This window comes from Amia ocellicauda, chromosome 21 (genome assembly GCF_036373705.1).
Source record: "Amia ocellicauda isolate fAmiCal2 chromosome 21, fAmiCal2.hap1, whole genome shotgun sequence".
Taxonomy (NCBI): Eukaryota; Metazoa; Chordata; class Actinopteri; order Amiiformes; family Amiidae; genus Amia; species Amia ocellicauda.
The window spans coordinates 10,726,918-10,741,126 of NC_089870.1; the positions used below are offsets into that span (position 1 = coordinate 10,726,918).

At 39.4% G+C, this 14,209-nt stretch overlaps 1 protein-coding gene across 4 annotated transcripts in view; it reads left to right on the forward strand.

The window, feature by feature from the left end:
* The first annotated feature begins 10,737 nt into the window (after nt 1-10,737).
* Nucleotides 10,738-14,209, forward strand: part of slc24a4b (solute carrier family 24 member 4b) — a 97,031-nt gene continuing 93,559 nt past the window's right edge. For 2 of the 4 annotated variants that reach the window (XM_066694330.1, XM_066694333.1), the window contains exon 1: nt 10,739-12,027. In XM_066694330.1, coding sequence (XP_066550427.1) covers nt 11,865-12,027 — 163 coding nt within the window. In that variant the 5' untranslated portion in view covers nt 10,739-11,864. Of the gene's footprint in view, nt 12,028-14,209 lie in introns of all 4 variants that reach the window. The other 2 variants (XM_066694332.1, XM_066694331.1) reach the window with 2 other exon arrangements.

Below are 14,209 nucleotides of genomic sequence, written 5' to 3' on the forward strand. Positions count from 1 at the left end.
ATTGTAATAGTGCTCCTAGAACATGAAATAAGCCTGTTAGGGAGACGTCACTACCTCTAGGCCAGCGTTTCCCAAGCTGTGGTGTGCGCACCCCCAGCGTGAGAAAACGAATGTAATGGCGGATTATCTTTCAAAAAAGACAGCAAAATGCCCCCCTGTACCATCAACTGTACCATCAGCACCCCCCCACACACACTATTTTCTGGTCAGCAACCCCTCTCCCTCCACTTCCATCCTTTGGTGAGTGGGGGTACCCAGCCAAATTCTGGGCGGCAAAGGGGTCCCTGGGTCAAAACGTTTGGGAACCCCCACTCTTTAAGGGGCTGTGTGGATCAGGCGGATGGGGTTGTACCCGATGCGGTGATTTGAATCTGAGTGGGATCCGACCACACACTGAGACCAATGCCTCGGATCAATGGGCTGATTCTCTTCAGTCGCTGAACCAACTTGAGCTAGTATTAATGTTATCACGTCAATCGGGTGTCAGTGTTTCAGTCTTTCTGGTTGTTGTAGTTCTAGTTGTTGTGGATTTTTTTTTTCTTTTCAATAGACTTTTTTTACAGAACTCAAAATCAGCTGTTTAAAAAGGAACAGTAGCATTATTATGAGTCTTAAAATTGTGTTTGAAAAAAAGACCAAAGAGAAAGGAGAAATTTAATTTAAATGTTTAATTGTAGCCTTTATTAAAACTTTGATTGGTGCCTGAAGGATATGCAGGACAAGATGCCACTTTGCTTTGGAATGAGTAGATCCGGCAAGAAAATAGAGACTAACCATAATATTGCCACCTGATAAGCAATTTTCCATACTTTTGAGTCACTAATAGTAATTCCAATTAAGAGTGTGTGACACAGATTGTTCTGTTTTGGTACCTACAGAAGTGAATGTTTTCATTTCAGTTTGGACAAAACTTGATAAGCATTCCTTTGTGCTGATATTCCCCTGGGGAAATTATAATCCCAAACTATGTGCATTTGTGAATTAACATGTTATAAATGTGGGAGCAATTTCTACTACAGGTCAATTGAAAAGGGAATGTTTACCCCAAAATTGTTGATTTGCATAAGACACAAATTGTACAACTGGTAAAGATGTCTGACAGTGTACAACAGATCAGTATGTTTTGCACATTGTGTTTGTTTTCCAAGGACTATGAAATACCTCTGAACTGAAAGTAATACATTTAATGTGCACTCTGTGATTTACTCATCTGTGACACGGCGTTGTCAAATCCTTAAACGCATTTGAAGTTAATTTTAATAATGTGACTGGATTTGTCTCCTATAATAGCAGTTACATGATCAAGGCAGACAATGAGATGCTTTGAGGGTTGACATTTGACTTGTAATGCCCACTTACCAGCCTTTGCCAGCCATATATCTGGGCAAATCATTTTCGGAAAGCAGACAAGCCGGCTGAATCCGTTAAAAATATTTGTACAATCATCAATAAGAAAACTACATTTTAAAGACCACCTGACACGAGCAATTCAAGACGTCTGTATTTTACCCATAAAGTTGGCACCTAGGCCATCCATAACAGAGCACTTGGTATTCTGCTGCTGAATACCATTCCGAATACAACTCTTTTTAAACAGGCAATTTGTTTGCATTAAAGCTGAATAATTATTTCCCAGTGTATCATGACAGGCTAAAAGCTATTTGATATTTGTTAGTTGTGACCAATTCTGTAGATGCTGAAAGTAGTATTTCACAGAACAACGTCAATCTCTGAGAGAAGACAGGGTTAACAAACTGACAGTGCTTATATTTAATATGATGTAATGCACAGGACATTTAGTGACAATTAAAGTGATGCTGGTAAACAGCCTTGTATTATTATTGTTTCATGTTTGTAATATCTTACAGCATTGATGTAATGAATTCAGTATTTTATATAAATCCGTCTGTCAATTAGCACAAAGTCAGTTTTTTTTTCTCAAATGATGTCAATTAGCACAAATTAAACTATTTATTTACAGTCTAACAATTAGATAAGATAATTAGAATAATAAGACATATTAGTAATAAAGTGATGCTTGTACCTTTAAGTAAAGCATCAATACACCTTAATAAAAAGACTAATTGGGATGATTAAAGAAATCCTAATTTTTTTTGGTTAATATTTATGGTTAATGCACTGTGTACAGAAAAAAGGTGGTGCTGATTCACACACAAATATTTAACTGTAAATGCCATGTTGATGTTTAAGTATTTTTGCTAAACTTGATTTGGAAGACAATCTGATTCCTAATCAAATGTCCCATTCAATATTTCTACCCTACAGAGCTACATCTGACCAAATCCTTCTCTCGAAACAGGCCATTTCCATTCTAAGCCTTTGCTTTAATTCTTGCACTTGCTTTATCGGAACCAGATCCTATGAGTTTAAGTGAAAATCACACTCATTCATATATTCCTGAATACATTTGGAGGAGCTGTCTTTCTTTTCTTTTTTTCTGTGCCTTCTTAATTTGGAACCAGCAACTTAATCCGCTGGGCCAAACTGTGTACTAACACAGGAGAGATGCAATTGACATCCTTAATATTCTCCAAAACTTGCTTGAGCAGAGGCTTTTACCAGTGAAGCTACTCAGTAGTCCAATACGATCCTGTTTTCACTATATTTGGCCAAAATTTACTTTTATTTATTAACTCTTACCATCAATATATTTGATTCAAAAGACAATGGTCGTATTCCATGCTCGGTCTTCTCTGTTGATCCTGAAATACAGAAGAGCTCTCCTTTGGGGTATTTAAAGTAGCTATGCTTGTGATTAGAGTTATATTTTTAAGTTTTAAAAGTTACTAAAATGACTGAATGGTACAGAAATGCTATAAACAACTTTTATTGTAATACACTGATAACCCACAGACTTTACACCCCACTCACCTAACATCCCCTAAACAGACACACTTCTGCACACACCTTTTCATCCTGGGCTTCATATGTCAGAGTTTGCTTAAGAGTACCACAAAGGAGATTTCTCATTTTAAGACAATACTCTGTAATACTGAGCATTAGAGGATTGCCGAACTAATGCATAGGTCCTTTTTTTATAGCCATTGTTAAAATAATGATATGCCAAGCACTGGTTATTGATAGAGGAAGTAATGTTCTTTTCCATTTTTGAAATTCCTAATCTAGTCCTTGGCCTAGAAAAGAATGATAAAGCACAGGGACTGACATGATAACTGAGGGAATGTCCTTGATGGTTTTTTTTTTGGTTTTTTTTGCTACCTCTGACAGTGCCAGCATCTTAGGTCCAATTTCTTCATTGAGTGATATTACACTCTATTTTAATAATAGCCACAAGACTAATATATGATAACGCTGCTGTGTCTGAGGCAGCAGTGATAACACTGGTGCAGCTCTTTTTACATTTAAAAAGTACAAAAGATTCAGTTTAAGCCACAGTATCCCAGTGTAACTGAATAATATCTTATACCACGTATCCCAATGAACATAAGTAAACTTAACTACTATTCTAAAATAAACTATACCAAGTGTTTGAAAAGCATCGAGGGTAATACCACAAGAAGCACGAAGACACCTGCTTGGTTTCTTCTAGGGAACAACAGAGAGAATGGGAATCGGAAACTTTCCCAGAGAGATTTCTACACAAAGGTTTAATTCCCAAACTAATCCTAGATAAAACATGCATGTGGATTAAAGACTAGTTAACACTCAGAATACATAGTGTATTGATAAGAGAACAATTGCTAATTTGGAGTTATACAGTTTCTGGGCTGAATCACAGAAATCATCACATTGTACACTGCTATATGTGATTTATATTAGCAGCCCAGACTATGTTGTAGTCAGTAATCTTGTTCAATTTGGAGACAACATAAGCCTACAAGAGTAATACAATAGCAATGATCTACACTATCTAGAAACTGACAAATAAATTCAATGCAAAGTGATTAATCAGGTGATAAACGCATTATTTGGAGATATCAGAGATCTACATAATGCATATTTAATATAATTTACAGAGGTATTGTGTGAATAGTGAATAATTGTGTCTTGTTTGACTGTGACTGGAATAAAATAACTGGAAACTGCAGATTATGTACAATATGCAACTAATCAGATTATTTGTATATTCTTTCTTTCTTTATCCCTCACAAAAGGACAGCTTTCCCGAACAATGTGTCTGTTTATGAAAACAGGAGGTCCCAAAATGAGCTTTAGTAGTTTTCTCAGACCTGGCAGAGAAACACTAAGAGGGAAAGTAAACTCAATTCATAGGCAGGATCGTTTCATTCTCAGCATCTGCAGAATCTTCTGGAAAGCACTGCCCTGGTGTGTGGGCACAATTGTTCATGTGATAATTGTAAAAGTTAAAAAAAAAGACTCTTTCCATATTAAGAGTAAGCACAAATCTAAACTGTCATCTACCTGCTGATAACAAATTAACATCACAGTACTCATTGGTGGCTATTCATTAGGTAGTTATGAGACAGATTTGCACAGCAATGTAATCACAGAGGTGAATTGGTCATAAGAAATGCATTTGTACATGTATTTATATTTATTGAGATTAAGAATAAAATAAATACCTCACTGTTCTTCTTGAGCACATGTATAAACCTCTAACCCCAAGCCTAGTGTGCAACCCCAATCTTTAACTTTACCTTGTCATACATGTGATTAATGTCTTATTCCTGACCTGAGATATGTATACATTGTTATTGGGAATTCCCACCACTTATTATAAAGTGTGACCCAATAATGCTGCTTGCTGTAACTGACCTTGGCAGAAAGTACTATACTTGGGCACAGACATTGATTCAGGGGAATAATATACCATAACAGGAGCAGATGTGCGGTGGCATACAGATTACTACAACAAACTGAAACCCCAAGGTATCTACATGAATGGTGAAATAGATGGATACTCTCGACACAATTTGGTTAGAGGCATTCCATAACTAATAGTGATTTATTAACTAATAGTATTTAATGAACTCAAATACTTAACTCAATTAAGCTTACATTTGTTCTGAGATGAGCTTAACAAAGCAAATGTGTAATAGTTTGTGATTTACAATTGAAACTCAACTCTATGTTGCATTGCTATGATACTAGGAGTATACGAGTATTTTTGTAACAAGTAAATAATGACCATGCAGATTATTATTGCTGCTGCAAATAATTACAATATCACAGTATTTTAACTAAAAAAGAGGGGGCATCTAACTTTGCTATTAAGCAACCATGATTCGCAAATAAGCAGCCACATTAGACAGAAATCCAACCCCTTTAAATAACCTTGGCATTGACATCTGATGCGTCCCACTGGTTGGTTACACTCCCAGAAACAGTTCTTGGAGCTCTTACAGTTTATTGCTATCCATTATGGAGACATCTTTCCTTACCTTTCATTGTTAGGAAATTAGAGTTAGAAGGATTTATTCCAAAAGTATTTTCGGCACATCATTAACATTTAATTGAAAACAAAGCTAAAATGTCATTCATCCGAGAGCAAAACAAGTATATACTTCATGGTGACTGTGTGAAGATTATCATCATCTGGAACTACATCATTATGCACAGGAAGTTTAGTGCAGTGCTTTTCCAATTATAATCTACACAAGCAAATCAGTACATCAGGTGAGGAAATCGTCAAACAGTACAAATGACCCTCATGACCCGTGACCCGGTGCGAATGGATGATCTTGTTAGAACTGGCCACTGGTGATTGTGGGGCAACAGGGTCACTCTATCCAGGAACAGGGTTGATAACCACTTACTTAAGGCATACATCTGACTGAGAAAATATGTCCTAGGAAATATATATTTCTATATGACCGATGATTAAAAACACTTCATGCTTTGAAGGCAGGGATACCTTAAAGAGCAAGGTCAAAGGTCAAATATGTCCATACTCAAGTACTTCACATGACTTTCTGTCTGAATCACAAGGCTTTCGGTCTGAATCGTATTTATTCAGCGATCCTCCCATGACCTTTTGTTTAACCTGGCCTCTGTCAAAAGCTGCATTGAATGTTTGACCTGAGGTGCAAATTCTTCAGCCCCAGGCTTCACTGTGCATGTGTCAATCCTGTGAGTGTAATCAGATGATCAGTCTTTGTGATAATATGTTATTTAACAGGACTGAACCTTGTATTGCTTTATTTAATACCATAGCAAAATATGGATTCCATATGACAGCCATGCTAATTCAGTTTCAATAATTTGTTGGGACATTGAAGTGAATAAACACATTTGTTCTTACTGTTCTATACAATTAGATGTTTAAAAGCTGTGTTAGAGACATCCTGTGGAGCAGCAGTTTAAGAATACTTTCAAACTTCTCAGCAGCATTCAGGGAGATGCCATTTTTCATTTAAAGGCAGGTAATGAACCATACTAATAAATAATAGAATACCATGTTAAACTGGGTCTTACAATGGGAACTGATTTCATTCAAACGTAAGCAGACTATTAATATCTAACTTTTAATGGAGTAGCTTATACTATTGTAAAGGTGTCTGATGTGTGGTGCTGGTTAATGAAGGGCTTATCTTGGTTTATTTGTAATACCTGGTTCTTTCTGATATTTCAATAACTAAAAATAAATACATATAAAATTAATCTTATGAAAACTAAAACAGGTATATGTTAGAAAGGAAGGTATTCCCCCTATAGCAACAAATGAATGAATGAATTTGTTTATCCTCTTCAGTTCATTCTCTTTTAGTTTCAAGGGCACGTCAAGGCACAGCCTATAAAAAGACTGAACTAGTGTGGTAATACAACACCAGGGTGCAATAGTGCCATCGATCTCGAGCCATAACAGCCTGACTAGAAGGAATCGGGGAGAGGAATTGTAGCTTTGGCCTCATGGTTCATGACTGACTGGAGTTCAGATATTCACACACACAAGACTGAGGCCGAGGCTAAACATTCCTCTTCCCCCCCGGTGACACAATGTGTTGTAATAGTTAGAAAGGCTCTATGGTCTGGATTTAAAAAAAAAAAGTAGGGATTTTTCATCCTTGAAAGGAGTTCAAAGAATATGCCTTCTCCGTGAGAAAGCATGTGACTGCAGTGGGGTTTTAATCATGCTCTTTTGAGAGAACAAGCTCATATCAGATCATATATCTACTGGGGTTGGAAAGCAAAGAAGAGTTTAATTGTTACCGTTGTAATGGAAATTATATGTTTTGAAAGAAACATACAGTATTCTACAAATGGGGTCCATATATTTATGTACACAGATATCAGTAGCCAGCAGCAGCCTTTATCTCCCCCCTGCAGGATGAAGGCCTGCCCAAGGTATTTACACCTGTTTTGATCTACAGGCTGTTTTTCAGGCTACACCAGCAAAGCTTCTCACTTAATCTTCCCATATTTTATGTGGTCTTATTCTAGGTCGTTTTTTTTCATCTCTTGGAATCCATTCTCTAGCTTATTTTGTCCATCTGACCATCTGATATCTGTTATTCTTGCAGTGTGTCCAGTCCATTGCTATTCTAACATTTTCCCTTTCAACGATGTCTTGTTGTTGTACATCTTTCCATGTTTGTTGATGTTGTTTTTGTTGTCATGTCTTAGCTGTCATAAAGCTATTGAACAAGTCCAGTTTATTACCTGTAGGTATTCGGGTATTTTTTGGATAGATGATGATGTCATTGGCAAATCTTATGTTGTTCAAATAAACTCTGTTTATCTGTATTCCTTTTTTCACCTCTTCAAAAGTTGCTGAGTTTTGGAGAGATTGTGTTTCCTTGATGTAGTCCTTTGCAGATCTTGATCTTTCCAGTGTCTTGGTAAATAAGATTGATGTCGGTTTCCTCAGTGTTTTGATTTCTTTGAGCAATGACGACTGAACTTGTATAGATTGAATCAATTGCTTTCTCATAGTCGATTAAGCCCAGCCACAGAAGAAGCTCATATTCCCTAAATATTACTTATTGGTGACTTGAATATGATCCGTCATGTTATATTCACTTTTGAATCCTGCTTGTTCTCTTGGTTAGGCAAAGTCCAGAATTAGAATTATGTAAAAACCAAAATTAAATGTTTTTTTTTTTTTTTTTTTTAGTTTTGTTTTTTGTTAACTAAAAGGTAAAGGGTGTGGATTAAATACAAACTTTAACCCACTCACTAATAGCAAACTATAAACAATTACTTAATAGTGATTATATAAATTAATACAAAGAAGAAGCGGTGTTTGTAGTTTGGGTGGGTTGTGTTTTTTTAATACAGCCCAAAAACTATACTTCCTCCCAACATTTACAGCCTTGGTTGTGAACTCTAATATCTCATCAGCAGACTTTTGTACATGCAGGCATTGAGTCAAACTTTTTCATTACAAGGCACCAGTGTGTCTCTCAGAGTTGAGTTGAGTGTTATGTTCCACACAGCAGCTTATGTTTTGCTGCAGTAGACTCCTGTGTTGTCCCTGACTGGAAGCTCTGTCCTTTACAGTCCTTGGGAATTCTCACCCAAGGGATATCTGTCTGCCATGCTATTTGTACTTTCAGTTTTAAAAGAACAGCAACTTTGGACTTGGGCAAGAGGTATTCGCAGCTGATTATGTGAAACACCTAAAAATGACAACAACAATAAAACAGCAGTGCTCCCAAAAACGTTGTTGAAGAGCACAAGTTTTTTCCCCAGGGAAAATAGAGTTAAAAACATAGCTTATATAAAGGCTGGGTTCTGCTTTTAATACATACCATCCTTCTTTGTCTTCTTCTTGTTTTATAACTGTCTCCATAAAAAATGGCATCAGGGTGCTGCTGCACTGAAAGAGGACTCCCCACGCTCTGTTGTGCAGGCAGCGCTGGCCCAGAGTTTAACACTGGTGAGGGTTCAACATGATTAGTGACATGGGAATGGGAAGCAACCATGAAAGTGTTCTGCTACCAACCGAGGTGCTGAACCAGTAAGCTGCTGACCCCAGACTTGGAGGAGCAGAGGCAGAACAGGAACTCCCAGCCAAAGGGGCACGCATGCCCACAGACCACACAATCCTACCACAGAGGGCACTCTCTTTGACGTTCACACAGATAGTGTAAGAAGTTGTGTTGCACCACACCTCCACAGAATGCTCTCAGCCCAGGTATGCAACACAGAACTCATGGGGGTCCACAACCAGCAACTTGGAGTGGGATCCCTCACAACTGTGGAAGCCTGGCATGGCTACCACATGAGAAGAACATTGCAAACTTAGAGAACTTCATGACGTGGCGTGTCAGTAACAAAAAACACGTGGAGACAACGTGTCAACCTTCCTGCCCCGGTAGATATTCTGAGCGTCAATTACATTTACAATTACAGGCGTTAACGTCGAGGTGGGAACAAGCGGCGGTTATGATGCAGAATGTATTATTATTATTTTTATTTCTTGTATGTAAGACTGAAACTGCCACACAGCAGACCACTCTTAAGCTTGGGCAGAGGGAGGGTGAGGAGTCCCCAGGCACCCATCAGCAGTTTTGCTACACAGTTTCAAGTGCTTATGTGTGTGAGGTAATATCCCATACTCCCTTTGGGAACTATTCTCGAATTGAAAGATAACTGACAGTTACTGACTACTGAGCTACTGGCTGCATCAGCAGATGCTATTCCTGTATCTCCACCTGGTCTCTGTTCATGATTCAACATCATATAAAGTTTGTATGTGTAAGGAACATTGTAGCAGGGTGGAATCGTGCTGCAAAGAAGTTAGTCATTGTTACAAATTGTTGATTTGACGCTTTCAGAGAATGTAATGTAGTAAACATATATAACACCTACTTGATTGCTTGTATTTCATTTTTTGTGTGAACTATTGTACATAAATTTCACTTGAAGCAATCAAGGAAATACAGTGATCCGATTAAAAGAATATCTGTTCACTGCAACTAGTGCAAATTGATTGATGATGAAGATATATTCATGGAAAATGCAATGATACTTCCCCAGTAGTATCCAATGATGCCTAATAATAATAATAATAATAATAATAATAATAATAATAATAATAATAATCCTTTTGTAAATAATTGTGTCCTTATTTTGTTGGTTGCCTGTTCTATATCTAGTACTTTTAACAAGTAATCATTATATTTTGGCTTTTTGTGTACAGATGGATTGTAACTCACATTAATGCGTTGTGTCATGTTATGCATATTTCATTGCATGCAGTTCTGTACACATGTGTGCCCCGTGAGAAAACATGTTGTTAGTCCCTTGCCCCTCACTTTTACCACTATGCACATCTTTCAAAATGTCCCTGTTCAGCAAATTCTATTCTCCTCGCCTGTAGAAACGAATGAAATGCGTATTTTATTTCAGCCTTCAGCATGGATCTAGGTATTGATCTTCCCAGAGTACGGGACGTGTTGTAAATCGCAAACAACTATACTGATGCTTCCCCCGTTACAAATGATCTGGTATCAACTGTGCAGCCGCTGCATATGAAGCTTGCCGAGGCAATGGAGGATTTAACATTGCGAAGGTCATTCATGGGTTTCTTGAGTTTGTGCTTCATTCCCCCCGCAGACGTAAATCGCTGAAGGCTAAATCGACAATTTCATGACAGGGAAAACATTGCCGATGCGGTCTGGAGTGCCACTGAAGGGGAAATAAGCAAACCTATTGTGCTAAACCTATGAAAGCAGATGCATCCTACATAACAGCACTGTGTGTGTGTGTGTGTGTGTGTGGGGGGGGGTTGAGCCCTGTGAGGTTGGCGAGATCAATAAATCCGAAAGCAAAGTGTTAATCTGGAGCTGCGATGCGATGAACATCCCCAAGAGAGAGTGGAGTTCAGGGTTGCGGGCATCGCTCTTTCAGGGGACTCCAGAGTCAACACAGCAGTGTGTCAAGGTGAGCAGCGCCTTTTACGCAGGGGATGCAGGTACCACGGTGCAATCAGGCTGCTCCAGGCAAAGGGAGGCGAGGACCCGACAGTACCTAACCAGGGACGACTAGTGCCTGTGCCTTCTCCCTCTCTCAAGGTGGATGAAGTAACTGCAGTTATAATACAGAGCAATAGAGATCAGTTGCCGTGCCGATCACGTGTCTGCGCATGACTCCCACGGCTGGGGAGAAAGTTGCAGCTGTAGAGGTAAAGGCAGAGAAGGACTGATCGGATGGACCCAACAGTGCATCCGAAGGCATCTACTGTAGTGAGTTACCAGGAAGAGACTTGGATTGGGCATTTTACGCCGTAGCAACTTAGGGGAGGGGAAAAGTGTAGGGACGAGCCTGCTTAGCTCGGTGAAGGTCGGAGAAGCATGCCCCTGCCTTCCTAAAAGCAACAATTAACGCTGGTATGAAATTTAATTGATTGCAATTGCATAGTGGATCTGTACACATATGTGTTGCAGGAGGGGACATCTTGGTACAAACGCTTCATGGTTTGTTGCAAACAGACACGTGTAATGGTAGTGCACCATTTAAAATAACACGTCTCCGTTTTTTTTTTTTTATTATTAGGACAATACCCGATTAATTTGAGTTTTAAGGGTATGCCTATGGCTCCAGGAAGCTTTGGCCACCGGCACAGATAGAGGAGAGGAGCTGGTCGTGATAAAGGGCGAATGAGGCAATGGTTACATCTAGATAGTTTGTATCCATCCCTGTTTGGACACAGTTTGCTCCGGGACGGCGTTCACACCATTGCATCAATCAAGCTTCAAAGCGCATTGACTTCACCTGCGACCTGTTTGGTTTCTGCTGCTGGGATCTCCACTCCAGCCTCCTGAGATGTGGGCTGCATCCCAAACCCGGACTGTCTGAAGCACACATCTTCTTTTTTTTTTTTTTCCTGTTGTTTTGTTAGTTTTTTTTTTGTTAGTTTTTTTTTTCCCTCCAGACTGAAGTATAATAAAGAGATCTAAACCCTGCCTTTGTGGGTCATGACCATGGATTTGCACAAGAGCTGGGATGTATCCAAGAAGACCGTGTTGACCAAGATCTTCCGAGTTCGCAAGAGGAGGGAGATGCTGTTCCTTCAAGTGTGCTTCATCTGCAGCATCTTGTTCGTGGTGTGGTGCATGTCCACGGTCCTGTCCAAAACAGGTACGTGTCATTCAGTCTGTCCTGGTTCAAGTCATTCACGGCCGCGTTTGCTTGTGCTTGGGTGCGAGGGGTTCAAGTCATATTTGTGATTTCATATTTGCAAGAGAATGCTAATTTATTCGAAACAAACTTGTAAATACTCTGCACGGTTCCAGTCAAGAGATGGCCTTGACTTCTCCTCAGTTACAGGTCAAAGCAGGGTGTATGTGCCCTCTATGCATCCTGATGGTGTATATGCAGCATGCCGCAGTGTGGGAGCAGGAAAAGCAACACGAATAACCTTTGGTTTGAGACGCACATGTAGCCTCCAGAAACTCCTTTACTATGGACACGTTTTGTGTGGTTGTTTTCCCTCTTTATTGCGTGCGTTTGCAGAGGCTTTGCAGAAATGCCCCTGTCATATAAGCAGCACTGATGCGTGACTTGAAAGGCATTTCATAGACGGCATAACTACCTCTCTGCCGCAAGCTTAGAGAGATGTAACTGTAGCATCACACTGTGATACAAAGCACAGATTCCCAGCCACCGAATGAGCATCACTTATATAATACTGGCAGTTGTTAACGTGACCAACATTATGGTTCTTATTGTTGCTTACATTTCCAAACCACCGTTAATATGTATGTCCTATAAGCTTGCCTTTGCTTAAGTTGAAGTCCCCTTTTTCATGTGGTAACTTACCTTGTCAACGTTTTGTTCTCTATCATGTGCTAATTTCAGTTACTATCACACAGAGCACCAGACCTGTGTGGGTTGCTTGATTATGTCTATCAATATCTAACTGGATGCTCCCTGTAGGGCAGGTGTTCCCTGCAATGATAATAAAGTAGCAATAATGTATGTGGATCCATCTCTGGAATGGTTTGATTTATTTCATGCACCGACCTTATGTTTGCATGAGTGATTATTCTGTGAATCCACAAATATCGGTTTATTAAAAAATAAAGCACCATACTGCTCATTGATTTGATGCGCACCTTATAATTCACAGAACTGGTTTTCTAGAAATTACAAGTTATAGAACGAATGTTTTCAGTACAAATCTGCTTTACATAATAGCTCATGAAAAAGCAACTTATTGAAGTCAAAATTGACATTAGTATTAATATTCTGTACTGATACCTACACTACAGCAGGGGTCACACTCCCGAGTGGCCACAATGCTTCTAGTTTTCATTCCACCTTCATTACCTAACTGAATTGCTTATTTGATTTTAAATGGACGAATCTGCACCCTGTTCGGGGTTAAGGAGTGCACACTGCATTACAGAGACCAGACGTGTGTGCATAGACATCCCCTGAAATTGACATATTGGCATTCCAGTAACACGAAAGGCATATTTACTCACTACAAGAAGAAATGTGGGCCAGAGGAAACCTCTGACGGCAGCCAGCTGTGCTCAAAAGAGAAAGCGAATGGGAGCCAATGGGCATTAAAAGTGGTGCAGAGGTGTGCTCAGGGGATGCTGGGAGAAGCCTATGAGAGGCGAGGGACCTCCTACAGTGAGCTGTTAACAGGTTCACGGTCCAGTTCAAGAGAAACCGAGATGCAAACATTCAAAAGTGTCTAAGGAAAACACCATTTGGACTGTGAAGTGAAGGGGAAATGTGCAAATCAAACTCTGACAGCTGTTGGCATATGTGTCTGAATATGTACAGGTATAACGGTCAACTGTCAGACTTCACCTCTGTAACACAGGGTTCAAAGAAAGACCTTCCCCTCCTCACTGCAGGCACTGTCGGTCATGGGCAGTGAGACGTGCGTGTGTGTTGTCATGCCTGGAACACTTGGTATTTCTTGCCCCCATGTTCACAGTTCCCTAGACTGTGTTTGGTAATGCATGTGGTGCATGCCAGTGTAGACATGTTCATTAAACCATGTTACTTCAGTCAGATATAGTGAGACTCTCCAGTAGAAACTTTTCTCTTTCCATTCCATTGCTCTTCTATATAAAGAGGGGATCGTAGTGGTCAAGTCAAGTTCTATACAGCCCCATTCAGCATGTGTAGGGGATCTGAAAACCAGTCCAGGATGAGTCCAGATAACAATTGCTGTTGAATACAAATTCTGTGCTGGGCTACAATCCTGTGGAGTGTAATTGCTACAAATATTAACTCATTACTGCCTTTCATGAGGCAAAGGGTAGTACCATAATTTAGAGCACTACATTTGCCAATTAGC